We start from the raw sequence: 18,302 nt of genomic DNA, 5'->3' as shown, positions 1-18,302 counted from the left end.
ACAAAGCTAAGAAGAAAAGCACAGGATTAAAAAGCAATCTTTTTCTATTCAAAGTAACTATGTTTTCAAAGTAATTATGAAAACATACTGTGAATAATACAAAACAATGTGGTATACTTCCCAATTCAAAGTAACCAAATTCTCAAAGTAGAACTTTGTCAAAACTAGAAATTTGTCAAAGAAGAGCAGAGAAACGTTACCAAACTTCAGAAATAAGTTTAAAAAAAATAGAATGTGATTATAAACCTGAGTTTTTATTTGTAGAATCTTGTAGGTTCTCAGCATTTGAAGTGGCTAAATTTTGGTCTAGAGATACAACAGCCCTTTTATCTTCATATGTTCTTGCATCTGGGTTATGGTAGGCATCTATATTTTGTCTGTGCATCCTATTCAAATCAGCTGAGAGGGAAAAATAAGCCATTTATTTCAATAAACATATTTCTGCAACTTACTGGTTAGGCTACACATTTTTTTCAGAACCACAACAGGACAAAGTTGGGAATAATTCAATGATAGAATGGTGCCCTGAAATAGAAACGAATTATCAAAACTATTAAGGTTTTTCAAAAAACCTGTAAAAAATTAGTAGAGAAATAAAGGATAAATTATTGACAGCATATTACACTACAAGTTGAGTTTCTTTAATAGAGAACAAACAGCAGCATTTCTATGCAATCATAGTGAAATTACCTAGAATTACCAGCTCTCCTAAAGCAGCTACATTCTTATAAGGTAGAGTTCTAAACTATACTAAAAATTTTTTGGCAATATGCCCTCAAAAGATAGAGCTCAATTCTCTTCCCCTTCAGTATGGTCCAGCTAATAATTCACTTCTTATGATTAGGATATTATAGAAATTATAGTATTATGATTTTCAATATTCCTTAGTAGAAAGACCCCGTTTTCACCTTGTTTCATCTACAAATCACTCACACCAAAGAAAGCCAACTGCCATAACATAATGATACTGATCCACATGAGAGTCATATAGAAATAGATTCTCCAGTTCTCATCATGCTTTTATGGCCTGCAACCCTGGCCAGTATCTTGAACTACAGTATCAGATGACACTCTGAAATTAACCCAACCAACAAAACCAATCACAAATTACTAACTCACAGAACAATATACTGTTTGTAAACACTAAGATTTGGGAATAGTTTATTACTCAGCAATACATATTAATATGTACAGCTAAAGTCTTAGTACAAAGAACTAGAACAACTATTAGTCGAACTAGTAGTAATGGTTTCAGACTCAAGGACTCTCCATCTCCTCTCTCAAATAAATTGGGAGTATAGTCAGCAATGAAAGGAAACTCAAATCTGGATTTAAGTAGTTTTCTTCAGGAAAGCAGTTGTGTTCAAGGATGTATTTTTAACACGAATCACAATTAGAATACCATATAGAACATGGCAAGCATGAGTGTTACAAAAGAGAGTAAAAGTTCAGAATCATGAGAGTTTATAACCTGTTATAAAACCATTTAGGGCATCTTGACTTAGAAAATGGATAGGAGCTTCAAAGGTAAAAAGATTAAGAAAAAACTTTTAAAAAAATATTGTGAGAAAGTGATCCAAGATAGTGTAAATATGAAGAAGTTCTGGGAGGTTGACTAAAATACAAACTACATGTAACAGAAGAATGAGAGACATGAAACTGTACATTAGTTGTCCACTCTGGAATGTCCTATAATGCATGCAGATGATTCTCACTTTGGTTCTACAGATAATAGATACTGTTAGAAAATAAGCAATAATTGTTTCACACCAGTATTATATATGACATAATATAATTGCAGCAGAGCAAGAATGAAAAGTTGGGCAGTAAGACTCTAAAATTTTCAATCATCTTTAAATTATTTAAAGGTATCAGATTTTTGTTCTTTGAGTTCTAAGTATATTTTATTTTTTTAATTGTGAAAATACTGTACAGAGGGGGTTCCAATTACATGAGCAAGGTAATAAGTACATTTCTTATCAAGCATTGTTGCCTCTTCCTTTGTTTCCCCTTCCCATCTCCTCTTAACCTCCACCCCCACACCTCCCCCTCCCCCCTATCAGATTTTTAATAACAACAGATGCTGGAGGATAGGTGGCCAAAAGGAAAACCTACTCCATTGTTGGTGGGAGTGCAAACTTGTTCAAGCATTTTGGAAAGCAGTGTGGAGGTTCCTCAAAAGACTGTACAAAGCAATGTCCCAGCAATCCCACTTTTGGGCATTTACCTAAATCATCACAAACAAGGCTATACTAAAGCTACCAGCACAATTATGTTTATCGCAGCATTATTTACCATAGCAAACATATGGAACCAAATCAAGTGCCCCTCAGTAGATGAATGGATCAAGAAAATGTCATATATTTATAAAATGGAATTCTATGCCTCCATCAGAAAGAATGACACCGCCCCATTTGTTAGGAAATGGGAAGACTTGGAAAAAATTACATTAAGTGAAGTAAGCCAGGCCCAAAGAAACATAGGCTCCATGGTTTCCCTTATTTGCAATAACTAGTATAAGTCTAGGACAAACAGAAAAGGTCAAAAGCTATGTACATATGACCATATAAAATGATGTTAAGTGAAGTGAACCCCAAGATAGGGACACAAGTGGATTTTTTTCTTTCTTCCTATTGTTTTTAATGTATCTAAAATGTACTGTGGTTTGTTTTTTTTTTTTGTTTCTCTTGTACGTTCTTCCCCCGCGGTATAACCCCTGTTGTCACTGTATTTGATGTAGGTGCCCTGCATCTTGTATACATATTTTTCTAATTTGGGGAGGGGAAGGGAAATAACAAAATGCTGAACTAAGGATACAGGTTGACCCTTTGTAATAATGAGATGTACAAGACACTATGTTGGAAATGAACTTTACAACTTGTGGGGAAGGAGAGGGAGTTGGGGAGGGATGGGATGGTAGGAGAAAAACAGAGGAGGAGGTAACAATGCTTGATAGGAAATGTACTCATTACCTTACTCGTGTAACTGTAACCTCCCTGTACGGTATTTTTACAATACAAAAGTATCAGATTTTGATACATTATAACTCAGGTGTGAACACCAAAGGACAATGAAGATACAGAGATAATAGCAAAAACACGGTAAATCATAATTGTGGTAGTAGCACAAATTAAAATGAGCTCAAGAAATAGTGAAGTAGAACCTATACATTAGGTTTATTAATTGATTAGACATGCATAGGAAGTCAAAAGTATACAATTTTTACTGAATGGTCAGAAATATTCCTTTAAGAAAAAATGCCAAGCAATGAACTTAATTTTAAAAGTTAAGTTTGACTTTGCATACTACCCTCTAAGTAATTCCTTAAACATCAGGTACAGAGATGCAGAATGTAGGTTGGAAATAAAACTTTTAAAATGATAAGAGAAAAACATCTGAAAATCACCTGTAGAGGTCAAAGGAGTAACAGGGATGTAAAAGAGATGAAATAGGAAAGACTGTTAGGATGGATACACGAGGTCAAATAGCCACTAATAGACCATATTCACAAGCCAAGAAGAATCTGGACTGATTTATGACACATATTCTGTGTTAATTGAAGGGCAGCAACTCAGAGCATTGCAGAAGATCTAAAAAAGAAAGAAACTGTCAAACCAGTTCAAAAAGAGTATGGTAGAAGTAAAAACAATTCAAGTGAAATTAGGAAAACTATTTTTGAAAACGTGTGTAACACACACACACACACCAGTACTGGAGCTTGAACTCAAGACACACACACACACACACACACACACACCAGTACTGGAGCTTGAACTCAAGACACACACACACACACACACACACACCAGTACTGAAGCTTGAACTCAAGACCTGGGCACTGTACTGGAGGTTGAACTCAACACACACACACACACACACACACACACACACACACACACACACACACACACCAGTACTGGAGCTTGAACTCAAGACCTGGACTGTACTGGAGCTTGAACTCAAGACACACACACACACAACACACACACACACACACACACACCAGTACTGGAGCTTGAACTCAAGACCTTGGCACTGTACTGGAGCTTGAACTCAAGACACACACACACACACACACACCAGTACTGGAGCTTGAACTCAAGACCTTGGCACTGTACTGGAGCTTGAACTCAAGACACACACACACACACACACACACACACACACACACACCCAGTACTGGAGCTTGAACTCAAGACCTGGGCACTGTACTGGAGCACACACACACACACACACACCAGTACTGGAGCTTGAACTCTCTCACACACTCACACACACACACACACACACACACACGCATGCATGCACACACGCAAGCACGCACCCCAGTACTGGAGCTTGAACTCAAGACCAGGGCACTGTCCCTTAGCTTTTTGCTCAAAGCCAGTGCTCTACCACTTGGAGCCACACTTTCACTTCTGGCTTTTTGGAAGTTAATTTGAGATAAAGGTTTATAGAATTTCCTGTTTGGGCTGGCTTTGACCCTTGATTCTTAAATCTTAGCCTGCTGAGTAGCAAAGATTTTAGGTGTGAGTCACCAACTGGACACCTCTTGTTTGTTTTGAGGTGAACTGAACTATGCTACCTACATGTTTCTGCTAAGTAGCTAGGATTTTAGGCCTGAGTCACCAACTCAACACCTGTTTGTTTTGAGGTGAATTAAACTATGCTAGCTTCAGGAACTTTCCTCTAAACTGGACTCCTCTTTGTTTGGAGATAAGAGTTCTCACAGACTTTTCTGCTTGGGCTGACTTTGAACTTCTATCCTCTTATTCCAGACTCCTCAGTAACTAGGATTATAGGAATGAGTTCCTAGCTTAGAGAAACACGTTGAAAGTATTTTATAGCCCCAGAGAGCTGGTACAGATCACTTGTCCCAACTCCCTGTCAACATCCCTATTTCTTCCCAGCATATCTCAAGTCTCCAGGTGACTCTTGTATCATGGGGAATTTTTATCCATTTGAATCTGACTAGCTAAGATACAACCTTTGAGAAAACTAACCACTAAGCTACCAACAAGAAAGATGCCTTAAATATCTGTGGAGTCTAAAGAGAGGAGCTTCTGTTGTAGAAGACCAGTTGAGAGAGAGGTCCATAAAAGGCATGGTAAAGCCTGTTAGTCCATTTTTGGGTTAGGCACTGGAAAGTAAGGACCTATACTCTCCCATACTTAATTTAAGGGGAATTCTGGACACCGCTTCAGTAACATTTGAACCACCTTTCTAATAAAGGACAAACAAGCCCAATCCCAAAGGATATTGGAAAAGAACCAAACAGTCCAAATAGTACTGAATAGAGAAAAAGAAGCTGGATCCCAGGGGCCAAGGCCTGGTAAGAGCAAGAAGCACCTGGCACTGAATAGCCCTATAGGAAGGCAGGGTAAGCAACTGTAATAAATTTCAAAATAAGTGATCCTTAGCCAAGCTTCCTGAAGAGATTATTGGGTGAGCAAAAGAAAGAAGTCTGTGTACAGATATACAAAAGCCTGGCTTATGTAACTGTAACCCCAGTAACATCATCTTTACAATAAAATTTAAATTAAAAAATGGAAAAGGTTTAATTTTTTAAATTATCTACTTTGTTTCTACATTGGATACTTTCTTGTGCAATGACTGAGATCTAACACACCTGTTTCTGTAAGAACTAGTCTCCCTCCTATCAGGCTAAGGAATGTCTGTTCACTCTGCTCTTAAAATGCAGGCTGGAGGTTTAGCTCAAATTGTAGAGCACCAGCCAAACAAACAAGCTAAGTGAGTATAAGACTCTGCATTCAAATCTCAGAACTAACTCCTCTGAATTACTGTTTAACAAAATACATGCCAGGAAAAACAAGAATTAACAACACAGTATTGCCATTTTTTTTTTTAAAAAGTGCTCCTTAAAAATTCACCTAGCTGGGCTGGGAAGGTGGCTCAGTGGTAGAGCGCTAGCCTTGAGCTGAAGAGCTGAGGGACAGCGCCCAGGCCCAGAGTTCAGGCTCCACGACCGGACCCCAAAAAAAAAAAAATTCACCTAGCTGTGCGTCAGGGGAAATTCCTTCTTTGACCTGGACTAAGGTTTCTTTGTCTCAAAAGGGGATACTTTGCTTAGATAACAATGGTGATTATTTACCTTACTTCCAGAACCAGGTTTTTTATCCATTCTTACAGGGTCACCATGGGCTACATTCTTTGTAATGTGGCATGCCCAGCATACAATCTGCCAGGTGAAGAAGTTTGGCCTCAGTCTGTGGAACAGGCTGGGTTCCAAATAGGGAGAATAACAGAAAGGGGCAACATTGATCAAGACTGTACTCAAACTGACATGTGGAATTGAAACTCTTTTGTACACTACTTAAATGTCATTTTAAAAATTATTTTTCCTTTTTTTAATTTAAATTTTATTGTAAAGGTGATGTACAGAGAGGTTATGATTATGTAAGTCCTGGGGCTTGAACTCAGGGCCTGGGCACTGACCCTGAGCTTCTTTTGCTCAAGGACAGCACTTTACCACTTGAGCTACAGCACCATTAACAGCTTTTTCTATTTATGTGGTACTGAGAAATCAAACCTAGGGCTTCATGCATGCTAGGCAAACACTTTACCACTAAGCTACCTTCCCAGCCCATGAGTACATTTCTTTTTGAACAGTGTTATCCCCTCCCTCATTTTCTACCACTTTTTTCCATCCTGACCCACCTCCCTACCAAGTTATAAAGTTCATTTCCAACATAATGTCAAATAAGTATCACTGCTGAACTAATTCACCCTATGTCCCACTGTTTCTATGATTCCCCTTCCTTCCCCAAATCAGATAAACTTATATACAAGACAAAGGGTACAGAAATCAAGAACAGTGACAAAAGGGAATAAACCAGAGGGCAAAAAAGAAAAACTACAAACATTACAATAAAAAACCTCTTGTTTCCAATTTTTAGAGTTCATTTTGATAGACGTCATTTTATATAATCATATGCACATAGCTATTGAGCTCTTTGATCTTCTCCTAAGAAAATCTTCCTTGTTCTCTCTGGCTTACTGTGCTTAATATAATTTTTTCCAAGCCTTTTCATTTCCTTGTGAATGGGGCAATGTCATTCTTTCTGATGGAAGCATAGAATTCCATTTTGTATATATACCACATTTTCTTGATCCATTCATCTACTGAGGGCATCAGGGTTGATTCTATATCTTAGCCATGGTAAATAGTGCTGCAATGAACATGGTTATGCTAATGGCTTTAGTGTGGACTGGTCTGTGGTCATTTGGGTAAATGTCCAGGAGTGGGATTGCTGTAGATTAAATATTTTAAATTTAAAAAAAAATTTTTTTTGGTCAGTCGTGGGGCTTGAACTCTGGGCTTGGGCGCTATCCCTGCACTCTTCAGCTCAAGGCGACCGCTCTACCGCTTGAGCCACAGTGCCCCTTCCAGTTATCTCTTATTGGAGATAAGAGTCTCATGGACTTTCCTGCCCTGGCTGTCTTTGAACCGTGATCCTCAGATCTCAGCCTCCTGAGTAGCTAGGATTACAGGCGTGAGCCACCGGCGCCCAGCTAAAAATATTTTTTAAAATAAGAAAATAAGAAATCTGGCTTAAAGACTGTATTCTTACTTGATCTTTTCTGCCTAATAATTATCCAAAGTTCCTAAGCTTTCACATTTCTCAGAGTATTCAGAGACCCTCTGAATGGATACCAGAGTGTCTGGCGTATTAAGGACACTCTAGGTGACCTCCAGCTCTTTTCTGTTCCACTCCGCTGCATTCTACAGTCCTATAGCTATCTTTCCCCTACTAGCTCTGTCCATGTAGTTTCCCTCTTAGAGATATGCTTGTTTCCAGTCAAGTGGCTCATGATCTTTTTCTCTGGAGACCTCCACATTTAAAACTCCACAAAGATCTATAAGTTCAGTCCAATTTGCTGAGGAATTAAATTCCTTTCCTTGTCTTACTTTCTCTGAAAACCTCCAATTCTGTGCCACTACTGCTCTAACACTTGAAGATTCTTTGCCAGTCTGCCTTTTTCATTGAGGGAAAGTCATTCATCTTTGTACTGCTGATTAAAGTCTTATCTCGTTCTCCAAGCTATCAGAAATTAGACACACTCTGCCAAGTTTGAGAAAGCCTAACAAACTTGTTCCACTACCTTTGGTCTCTGGAGCCAAAATTAGAAAAAGAGGAAATTTGCAGGTTTGTGTGTTCTATTTTTATTCTGCGTTCATATGTTGTGTTAAAAAAAAAAAAAGTCAATGAAAACAAAATCTGAACCTATGAAACAACCAATAAAATTGATAGACTAAAAAAAAGAAAAAGAAAAAGAAATCAGAGAAGCTAGGCAAGGTAGTACAAGCCTGTAATACCATTTACTCAGGAGGCAGAGGTAGCAAGATATAGCCCAACGCCAGCCTAGGCAATGTTAAGAAGACTGTAACTGAAAAGTCAAACTAAAAGCAAAATGACTGGGGCAAGTCCTGAAAGCCCTACATTCAATTCCCAGCAAGGGAAGGAAGAGAATATATGAATTACAACCATCAGGAACAAATTAGGAGTCACCATATGATCTACACGGAAAGAATAAGAGGCTGGGAATGTGGATCCATGGTAGATGCTTGCCTAGCCTGCATGAAGCCCTGGGTTCGATTCCTCAATACCACATAAACAGAAAAAGCCAGAAGTGGCACTGTGGCTCAACTGGTAGAGCACTAGCCTTGAGCAAAAAGAAGCTCAGGGTCAGTGCCCAGGACCTGAGTTCAAGCCTCAGGACTAGCTAAAAAAATAAAGAAAAGAAAGAAAAAAGAAAAAAGGGAAAGGAAAGGAAAGGAAAGGAAAAAAAGAATAAGAGAAATGTTTTGAACAACTTTATGCCAATAAATTCCAAAATTTAAATGAATATTCATTGATTTAAAACACTAAAATTCAAAAAAGAACAGATAAACTGGGTATGCCTTTATAAAGATATTGAAGTCATACTTTAAAATCATCCCCAAAAGGTAGTTTTCAATGGTATGTTTTTCTGGTAAGACAGGAAATACTTCACAATTCATGCTCTGAGGCTAGCATTACATTCATGATTAAAACCAAACAATGAGAAATAAAAACAAATATGAGTCTAAATATTCTACAAAAATATTTACAAATAAAATTTTATGAAACTGTACAGCATGGCTAGCCAAACAGGGTAAATTCTAGGAATAGAAGATTGATAGAACATTTTAAAACAAATCAATGTAATCAGACATAGTGGCACATGCCTGTATCCTTGGTTACTTGGGACACTAAGAAGGATTGCTTGAAAAACAAAAAGAGAGAGAAGAGGGTGAATATTTCATCTTATAGCAAAAAGTATAAAAATCACATTTTCACCTCAACAAAGGCAGAAGTACATGTGAGAAAATTCAATATGCATTCATGATGAAAACATTGAGCAAACCAGCAATAAATTTATAATAATGAAATTTTTGAAACACAACAAACCTGCTTTTTAAAGCCTACAGAGAACTTTAAGTTAAAGACTGAATGCCTCTCATCAAAGGTCAGAGAAAAAAAGAAAAAAAATAATGTCTACTCATGGTTCCTAAACACTAAATCTCCAAACTAGTGCAAAAGGGCGCCCCCGCAGCGCACACAAGGCCCTGAGTTTGGTCCTCAGCCCTGGGGGAAAAAAAAAAGCTACAGAAGACCAAACTAGTGCAAAAGGCAAGTAAAGTAAGTCAAAGACAAGAAGAACAGAAGGAGGTGGTAGAGGAACCTCTGTTTGCAGATGGTATGAACATCTCCATAGAAAAACAGCAAGACAACTACAAAAAAAAAAGATAACTTCTAAAATACATTAGTTTAAAAAAAGCATGCATCTATCTGCCAGCAGCAGATACTGAAACTTTTAAAGAACTATCTGCATGGCATCAAAACACATGAAACATTTACAGAATTAAAATATGTACAAGATTCCAGAAAAACCACAATATTATTAGTAAAAGAAACTAACTAGAAGTACTAAATGGGATATTCACAGTTAAGATACTGTGTTAAAATTTGTATGTGTTGGGGGGGAGGGGCTGGGAAGGTGGCTCAGTGGTAGAGTGCTTGCCTTGCCTGAGGCCCTGGTTTTGATTCCCCAGCACCACATAAGCAAAAAGAAAAAAAAGCCAGAAGTGGCGCTGTGGCTCAAGTGGTAGAGCGCTAGCCTTGAGCTGAAGAGCTGAGGGACAGCACCCAGGCCCAGAGTTCAGGCCCCACAACTGGACCCAAAAAAAAAAAAAAAAAAAAAAAAGTGGAGGGGAAGGGAAAAAACCAATTGTTTAAATAGGGATACATATGTAACAAAGAGATGTACAAGTCTGTCGAAAAACTAACTTTGCAACTTTGGAGCGGGGGATAGGAAGGGGAAACAAAGGAGGCAACAATGCTTGATAAGAAATGTACTCATTATCTTGCTCATGTAATTGTAACCCCTCTATAGGTATTTTCACAATTAAAAAAAAAGATACTGTGTTAAAATTTACTATAGGATCACTGCTATGCCAAGAAAGTCACACCAAGTTGGGTGGAAGTTGACCAACTGATAATAAATTAGGTGAAGTTATTAAAACAATTTTGAAAAAACTGGAGAATTCGTATGTCTCAATTCCAAAACTTATTACAAAGCTATAGTATTCAAGAGTATGATATAGGCTTAGCATAGACATATAGATAATGAAGCATAACTAATAGTCCAGAAATAAATTTATGGTACAGTGGCTTCTGACAAAAATATCAAGAAAATTCAATGTGGGAAATGTGTTAAAATTGGTTATATGATTATAATTTTGAAACTACTAAAACTATTTAACTATACACTTTACATAAAATGAACTGAGTAGTACAGGAACAGAATCTTAAGAAAACTGTTATATATAAACATATGTATTTATAAACATATATTTAGATGGATAGACAGACATGAACTGTCACAGACTGCAGGAGATAGACATTATAACCAGACAAATATAGGATCTTGGATTAGAGTCTAAAATAGAATTGAGGAAATTAGGAGAAAAAAACTGGCAAAATCTAAATAAAGTCTATAATTTTATTAATGGTATAATAACAATGTTAATTTCTAGTTATAATCATTGTGAAATTATTATGTGAGATGTTAATGGAATCTGAATAAAAGATCTTCACAATTCTTCCAGAAGTCTTAAAATTATTTCACAATAAAAAGGGTTTTTTAATGAGATAGAGCAAACGAAGTAATGAAGTAATGTAACTCCTCTGTGTAATACCTTAATAATACCAGTAAAATAAAAATGAGTTAAAATAACTCACTTTATATTAGTCATTTTAATAATGAATTACTAGAATGCCTAATAATAGAATAACTAAAATTTCAAAGATGCACAAATTCAAATGTTGGTAAGAATTCAGAACAGCTGAAAATTCCATGCTTTTCTGTGGGGGGAAAAAAGGCACAATTTGGAAAAATGTTTGGTAGTTTCCTATGAAATTAAATAAACCTATTATATAACCCAGTGAACTCATTCCTAAGAATTCACCAAAAGAAATATAAGTGAATGTTTGCAAAAGGTTATTCATGATAGCTTTAAACTAGAAATAATCCAAATGTTCATCAACTGGTAAATGGATAAAAAAAACTGGTACTTCCAAACAATGCAATATTAAGCAATAAGAAAAAAGAAAGAGCTAGATACAGACTGAGAACAGACTGGGCCTGGTCTGGGTTACTGAATGATGTATAAAATAATAGCTTTAAGGGGATGCCTAACCTTAACTCACTCCATTTTGTAAGGCAATACTTTTAACCTACACCATTCTTATTTATGACTCGTAGTTACACAAGCAAACAAACATTATCTGGACAGCCACCAGTTGCTCACATCTATAATCCTAGCTACTCAGGGGGCTAGGATCTGGGAATTGAGGTTCAAAGGCAGCCCGGGCAAAAAAATTTAATGAACCGCCAAAAAGACTGGAAGCGGAGCTGTGGCTCAAGTGGTATAACACTAGCAAAAGAAACTAAGGGACAATGCCCAGGGCCTGAGTTCAAGCCCCAGGACTGGCACAAAAAAAAAAATCATCTGAAAAGACTGATAAATAATTTAAAAATGCATGGATGCATGGGTGTATCAAGCCAATACCAGAAAAACTAGGCCCCCTGAACTTATTAAACACACCAAACTCGGTAATTAATTTAACTTCTTCACCAGAATCACATGAAAGGAGGAAACTGACACTGGCATAAGCCATCACACACTGAACCAGTCATCAGATCATCCGGTGCATGGTTCAGCTCAGTTTCATCCCCCTGAGTAATGTGCCTACTTGAATGGCCATCTGTCCCAACCACGGAAGCAAGGAAGCAAGGAAGCAATGTCAAACTCTGAACTATCATTTCCCTTTAAACTAATTCTGCATTTTAACATCTGATCTCAGGAGCTGGGTGACCAGGTTGTTATCAAAAGTGATCCCTTGCATATTTTTTAGCTCCATAATTTGCCTTTCGACCAAGCCTTTTCGATCCATACAGCTGCTTTACTCTTAAAAATCCTGTAATCTGGGGCTGGGAAGATGGCTCAGTGGTAGAGCGCTTGCCTTGCATGCATGAGGCCCTGGGTTCAATTCCTCAGCACCATGTAAACAAAAATAAAAAAGCCGGAAGTGGCGCTGTGGCTCAAGTGGTAGAGTGCTAGCCTTGAGCTGAATTGCTGAGGGATAGCGCCCAGACCCAGAGTTCAGGACACATGAACGGACCCAAAAAAAAAAAAGAAATCCTGTAATTTCTATATTACTGTTAAGTGTAATGTTTGATCTGAAAATTAATATCAGTAATTAAGATTAAAATAAAAGATCCAATCTGCCAATTAGTGCTTGTAGTATTTACACTGGCAAATTAATGCTGATGAGACTGATATACTTTTTGAATATTATCTGATAAATTCAGACAATGTAGAAAGATATATGCAATAATATAGATGAATCTCATAAGCATTATGCTAAATTTTCAAAATTAAAAGGCAGCTAGGTTTGGCAAGTTAAGCTTGTAACCCCAGCTACTTAGGAGAAAGAGTTCAGGGGATCATTGTTCAAGATCAGCCCAGACAGAAAAGTTCACAGGTAAACAGTAGAATGCACTTATAATCCCAATTATAGAGGAAGCACAATGGCTGTGCCTGATGGAGAGTACCCCTCATCCCCAGCAAGATGAGAAAACATTAGTATGAAGATAAGAGTCTAGTCCACTCCAGCATACAGTGATAGCCTACCTAGAAAATAACCAATGAAAAAAAGAGAATTAATTGTTAAAAGCACCTTTCAACCAACCATGAAGTCCTGAGTTAAAGCCCCACTATTTCAAAACAATTAAGGTAAAATAAAATAAATGGCAATACTATTACTGTTTTTTCTTAAAAAAACAGTCATATGCTGGCAGTAGCTGGGTAACAGAATTGGAGGTAAAAGGACACAGGAAATTTGTTACAGGGCTGGAAATATTCTACATCTTTCAATTGTGGTGGTAGTGGTTACTAGAAACAATTGCCAAAATTCAGTGAACTTTAAAGGGTGAATAATTTTGTTGCATGCAAATTTTAACTCAATATATGTACATAAAAACAAGTTTAAGGGGCTGGGAAGGTGGCTCAGTGGTAGAGCTCTTGCCTTGAATGCATGAGGCCCTGGGTTCGATTCCTCAGCACCACATAAGCAAAAAGAAAAAAGCCAGAAGTGGCGCTGTGGCTCAAAGTGGTAGAGCACTAGCCTTGAGCTGAAGAGCTGAGGGACAGTGCCCAGGCCTAGAGTTCAGGCCCCACGACTGGACCTCCCCCCCCCCCCAAAAAAAAAAAAAAACAAGTTTAACTGGAGTACTATAATACATTAAAGATATTTAGGCATATATAAAAAAGATGTTTAATAATGTTACTAATCAGAATTATGAAATATTTTTGGTCATCTTTCAAGTTGGTTACATTTCTATTTTGTGATTTTAATTTTAATTAATCATTTCCATTTGGTGTTCAGTATTTTAAAAAAAGTTTAACACATGCAATTTTTAACACATGAAACCATTAAAACATTACTATAATTTAAGATACAGAAAAGTTTCATTACCAAAAAACATTCCATCATGCTATCTCTTTGTACTTACTCCCTTTCCCCTTGTATAACCTCTGGAAATTTCTCTTTCCTTATAGTATTGTCATTTTGAGAATGTCATATAATAGAAAGATAAATGTGTACATAACATTCTCCAGAAGGGATTGCTTTACTCAGTATAATTCATGTGAAAATTATCCAAGTTGTGTTCATCAACAATTCATTCTTTTTCATTGCTAATTACCATCCAACTGTATGGATATACCAAGTTTATCCATTCACCTACTAAAAGACATTACAATGTATTAGCTTTTACAGGAATTTAATAATAACATTTACCTATCCTCTAATGAATAAACAACATATTTGGTCCGAATAAACAAATATGGTCCAAATAATTAAGATGAGACACTTACTCTAAAAGGGTTCACACTGTTTTACAGCCATACTAAAAAACAGATTTTTATAATTTTATAATTTCCTTCAAAAGAGATCTCAGACCCATGTAACTGTAACCCCTCTGTACAGTATTTTCACAATAAAAAAAAAAAAAGAAAAAAGATCTCAGAGCCAGACACCAGCGGCTCATGACTGTAATCTTAGCTATCAGGTGGCTGAGATCTCCAACTAACTACAACAAAGCCAGAAGTGAGGCTGGGGCCCCACAACCAATAACAACAACAACAGAAAGACTATCAAATAGAGTAGAATACAATAGATAAGGTCTAGAGAAGCTCCCAAGCAGCATCATACTATGACATAATAAGAAGTAAACTTATATTGTGTCTCAGTCTTGAGAATGAGATGTTACAGAACTTTTAATTGCTGTGATTAATACCTTTGCATTAAGTAATATCTTTGCTTTAAAAGGAAATATAGTACTATCCTTAAATGGAAAACTGTATTTTTCTAATACAGTCATATAAGCATCTAACTATTAAAGTAAGAAATAACCAACTCCACATCTACTAAAATAATCTCATCTGCAAAATAGAAGGGATGAGTTCCAATCTTTCAAAACCATAAGTACTCACTCATGAAAAGAAAAGGAACCAATATTTTGATAAGAAAAAAGTTATTGTGTCTGAAATAGATCTTTAAATATACATATATTTAACAAAGAGTAAATAAAAGGCTTAATACTCTAATAACTCAATACCTATCAATCTTCTGATTCCATTATACGTCCCTACAGTAACATACAATACCGTAAGACATAAAACCTACATTTTAAACATTTTAATAAGGACTTTTGTATTATTCTTTATTTCTCATTTCTAATAAAACAATTTTCCAAAACCCCATTCTCTTCACTTTTATTCTGCTACAAGCTAATCAGAAACTATACACATTATATAAAGTCCCCTTTTCAATATCTTTGTTGTGTGATTACTAGATCAAAATTTGAGAGAATATAACTGAAAAATAAGATAATTCTGCCGCCTGCCAGGAAGTTTCTGAGAGTAAATCTTTTTTTTCTGAAATGAGATCACTAAGGAACATCCTGCGTTGAGCAGGTATGTTCCATACATAAATTAAACACAGTATCATTTCTTATATCTATCTCAGCTATTTTTAAGATATCTTATTAGTATAAAAATGAATAATTTATGTTTATTACTTTTACTAAAAAATTAAAATAGTCTAAATACTAGTTTGGGTAAATAACGACTAACATGAACTCCTCACTGCAGTTGGGTTATATCATCAAATGAAAAATCTATAATAAAAACAAATTAATATTTATAATCAGAATGTTTCTTTTGCATTAAGAAAAAAACTTCCTTATAAGCTGTGAGTCTCTCTCCTTTCTATTCTTTTTTTAAGATGTAAAATTATTTATCTTAAAAACAAGTCCACAGAAATAGCATACTTATCAGATTTCCTTTTGCATCCCTGAGAGGCGCACCACCTCCACCTTTTCCCCAAGGGTTGTAAATTCTCATTTCAGCTTCCAACTTAGCTTCATATTCTTCTTTTTCTTCACGTTCTTTTTTCCTTCTTTCTTCTCTCTCTAGAATCTTGATAACATAAAATAGATTATATTTATTTGGCTGATTAAAAAATTAATCTGCCAATGTTTTGTTACAGTACATTTACTATGAAATTTAAATTCATGATTAATTCTCAAAACACCTAAATGTCTGGTATAGGTGCTGTTCCACCAGATCATGCCACCAGAGGTTTTTCAAAGCACTAAAACCAGATAAAATTCAACCAACTCTACTCCTACCCAAACTTCTACTCTGATTATTCTCTCCCTGACTCTTCAGTTCCATAGTACCTACCATTAAGGTCTCACTACTTCCAGACAAGAAGTCTAATCCCTATCTCCCCAAACCTACACTCCTTACGCAGTCTATTCCCAGAATTCAGACATTGAAAGTTCAGAGCTTTTGAAAAGATGCTAGGCAACTTTGAGTACAATTTATGAAAGCATACAAAATAAATACATGCTTGTCATCACCAAGTATAAGTACAAGATTGTTCTCTACAGATATATGGATACGAAAATAAGAATGTTAAATAAGAAGCAACATTTCATAAGTCATTTTTAAACTCAAAACTAGGCACTCTTTTCACACCAGCACGAAGTAATTATACATACATAAGATTTTTGTAATTGTTAACCTTCATGCTTTTTCTTTACCCCCAACTCATTCCTTACATGTAAGACCCAGTCTTTTCAGTATTGAGTTACTGGTTCCACAAAAGCCAGAAAAACAACTTAGTAGTAATCAGAATGTGACCCAACTGTATATTGTTTACTTTATTGTAAATAATGGTGAACAGCGATCAAATAAAGAGTTTTATATTCCTTTAAAAAATAACTTTCTCAAGTGGTAGAGCGCTAGCCTTGAGCTGAAGAGCTGAGGGACAGTGGCCAGGCCCAGAGTTCAGGCCCCTCAACCAACAAAAATAAAATAAATAAAAAATAACTTTCTAGAATCTCTCTCATGAAAAAGCTGAATTGAAAGTACTTTAATACGATAGTATCTAAAAGGAACTTTACAGAAAGTACTTCAGAATATAAATCTGAGTCCCAAGGGTCTTGTCAGAGATAAGGTTGTTAACCCAATAAAAACTCATACTCTAGGGCTGGGAAGGTGGCTCAGTGATAAAGCACTTGCCTTGCATACATGAAGCCCTGGGTTCGATTCCTCAGCACCACATAAGAAAAAAAAAAGCCAGAAGTGGCACTGTGGCTCAAGTAGCTGAAGAGCTGAGGAACAGCGCCCAAGCCCAGAGTTTAGGCCCACAACCGAACCCCCCCCCCCCCAAAAAAACAAAAACTCATACTCTAGGGCTGGGAAAGTGGCTCAGTGGTAGAGTGCTTGCCTTGCATGCATGAGGCACTGGGTTTGATTCCTCAGCACCATATAAGCAGAAAAGGCTGGAAGTAGCACTGAGGCTCAAGTGGTAGAGCACTACCCTTGAGCTGAAGAGCCGAAGGACAGTGCCCAGGCCAAGAGGTCAGCCCAGGTCCAACAACAACAAAAAAAAAAAAAAATCAAAAAACAGCTAAAGAGCTGAAGGACAGTGCCCAGGCCAAGAGTTCAGGCCCAGGACCAACCCAAAAAAAAAAAAAAAAAAAATCAAAACATAAAAAAACAAACAAAAAAGTCATACTCTAGTTATTCTTAAATAAACTTTCTACCCCACTGAAAATTACTAAACAATTTACTGTCATCCATAAATATGCTCTACTACATGTATTCCCCACTAATTTCCTGCCTCATTATTATTCTAGATTAGAACTTCAAATTTGAAATTCTCTGTTCTCTTATTCTAGATTAGAACTTTCAAATTTGAAATTCTCTGTTCTTTCTCATTTCCAAATCCACATCAATCAATTTCTGAAGTACTGTCAATGAAATTTCAGTCTCTTTGATTTCCCCACTACTTCATCTAGTTCAGACCCTCATTGCCTCTTTGGTGGAATTTATCCACAGTTGATTTCAATGTTTTTCTCCCTTTCTCTTTCCCATTGTCTAAATCACTATCAGTGATTTTTAGATATTTTTGTTCACATCAATTAGTCTTCTCATGTTTCTTGGCTTAAAATTTCCTTTCTTTAGTTGTATAAAGATGGAATTTAAAAAATCTTTGTAACTCATCTTTCAAACCAATTTTTTCTCCAAAGCAATTCCACTCCTAGAATATTCAAGGAAAGTCTAACCTACATAACATGCAGCTTAAATATCAACTACCATGTGAAGCTCTCCCAATTGT

General features: G+C 36.3%; 1 protein-coding gene across 9 annotated transcripts in view; it reads right to left on the bottom strand.

The window, feature by feature from the left end:
* Positions 1-18,302, bottom strand: part of Cspp1 (centrosome and spindle pole associated protein 1) — a 122,551-nt gene that overhangs the window by 41,749 nt on the left and 62,500 nt on the right. For 7 of the 9 annotated variants that reach the window (XR_006145236.1, XM_042666373.1, XM_042666400.1 and 4 more), the window contains 2 exons: positions 15,943-16,090; positions 247-399 (listed from right to left, as the gene is read on the bottom strand). Coding sequence is in view for 8 of the 9 variants with exons in the window: in XM_042666373.1 (XP_042522307.1) it covers positions 247-399; positions 15,943-16,090 (301 nt within the window). In the remaining variant the exon portion in view is untranslated. The remainder of the gene's footprint in view (positions 1-246; positions 400-15,942; positions 16,091-18,302) is intronic. The other 2 variants (XM_042666408.1, XM_042666430.1) reach the window with 1 other exon arrangement.

Source organism: Dipodomys spectabilis, unplaced genomic scaffold (assembly GCF_019054845.1).
Source record: "Dipodomys spectabilis isolate Male_0828 unplaced genomic scaffold, ASM1905484v1 ptg000015l, whole genome shotgun sequence".
Taxonomy (NCBI): domain Eukaryota; kingdom Metazoa; phylum Chordata; class Mammalia; order Rodentia; family Heteromyidae; genus Dipodomys; species Dipodomys spectabilis.
Note: the sequence above shows the minus strand (reverse complement) of the source record. Positions and strands in the feature narration are given on the sequence as shown.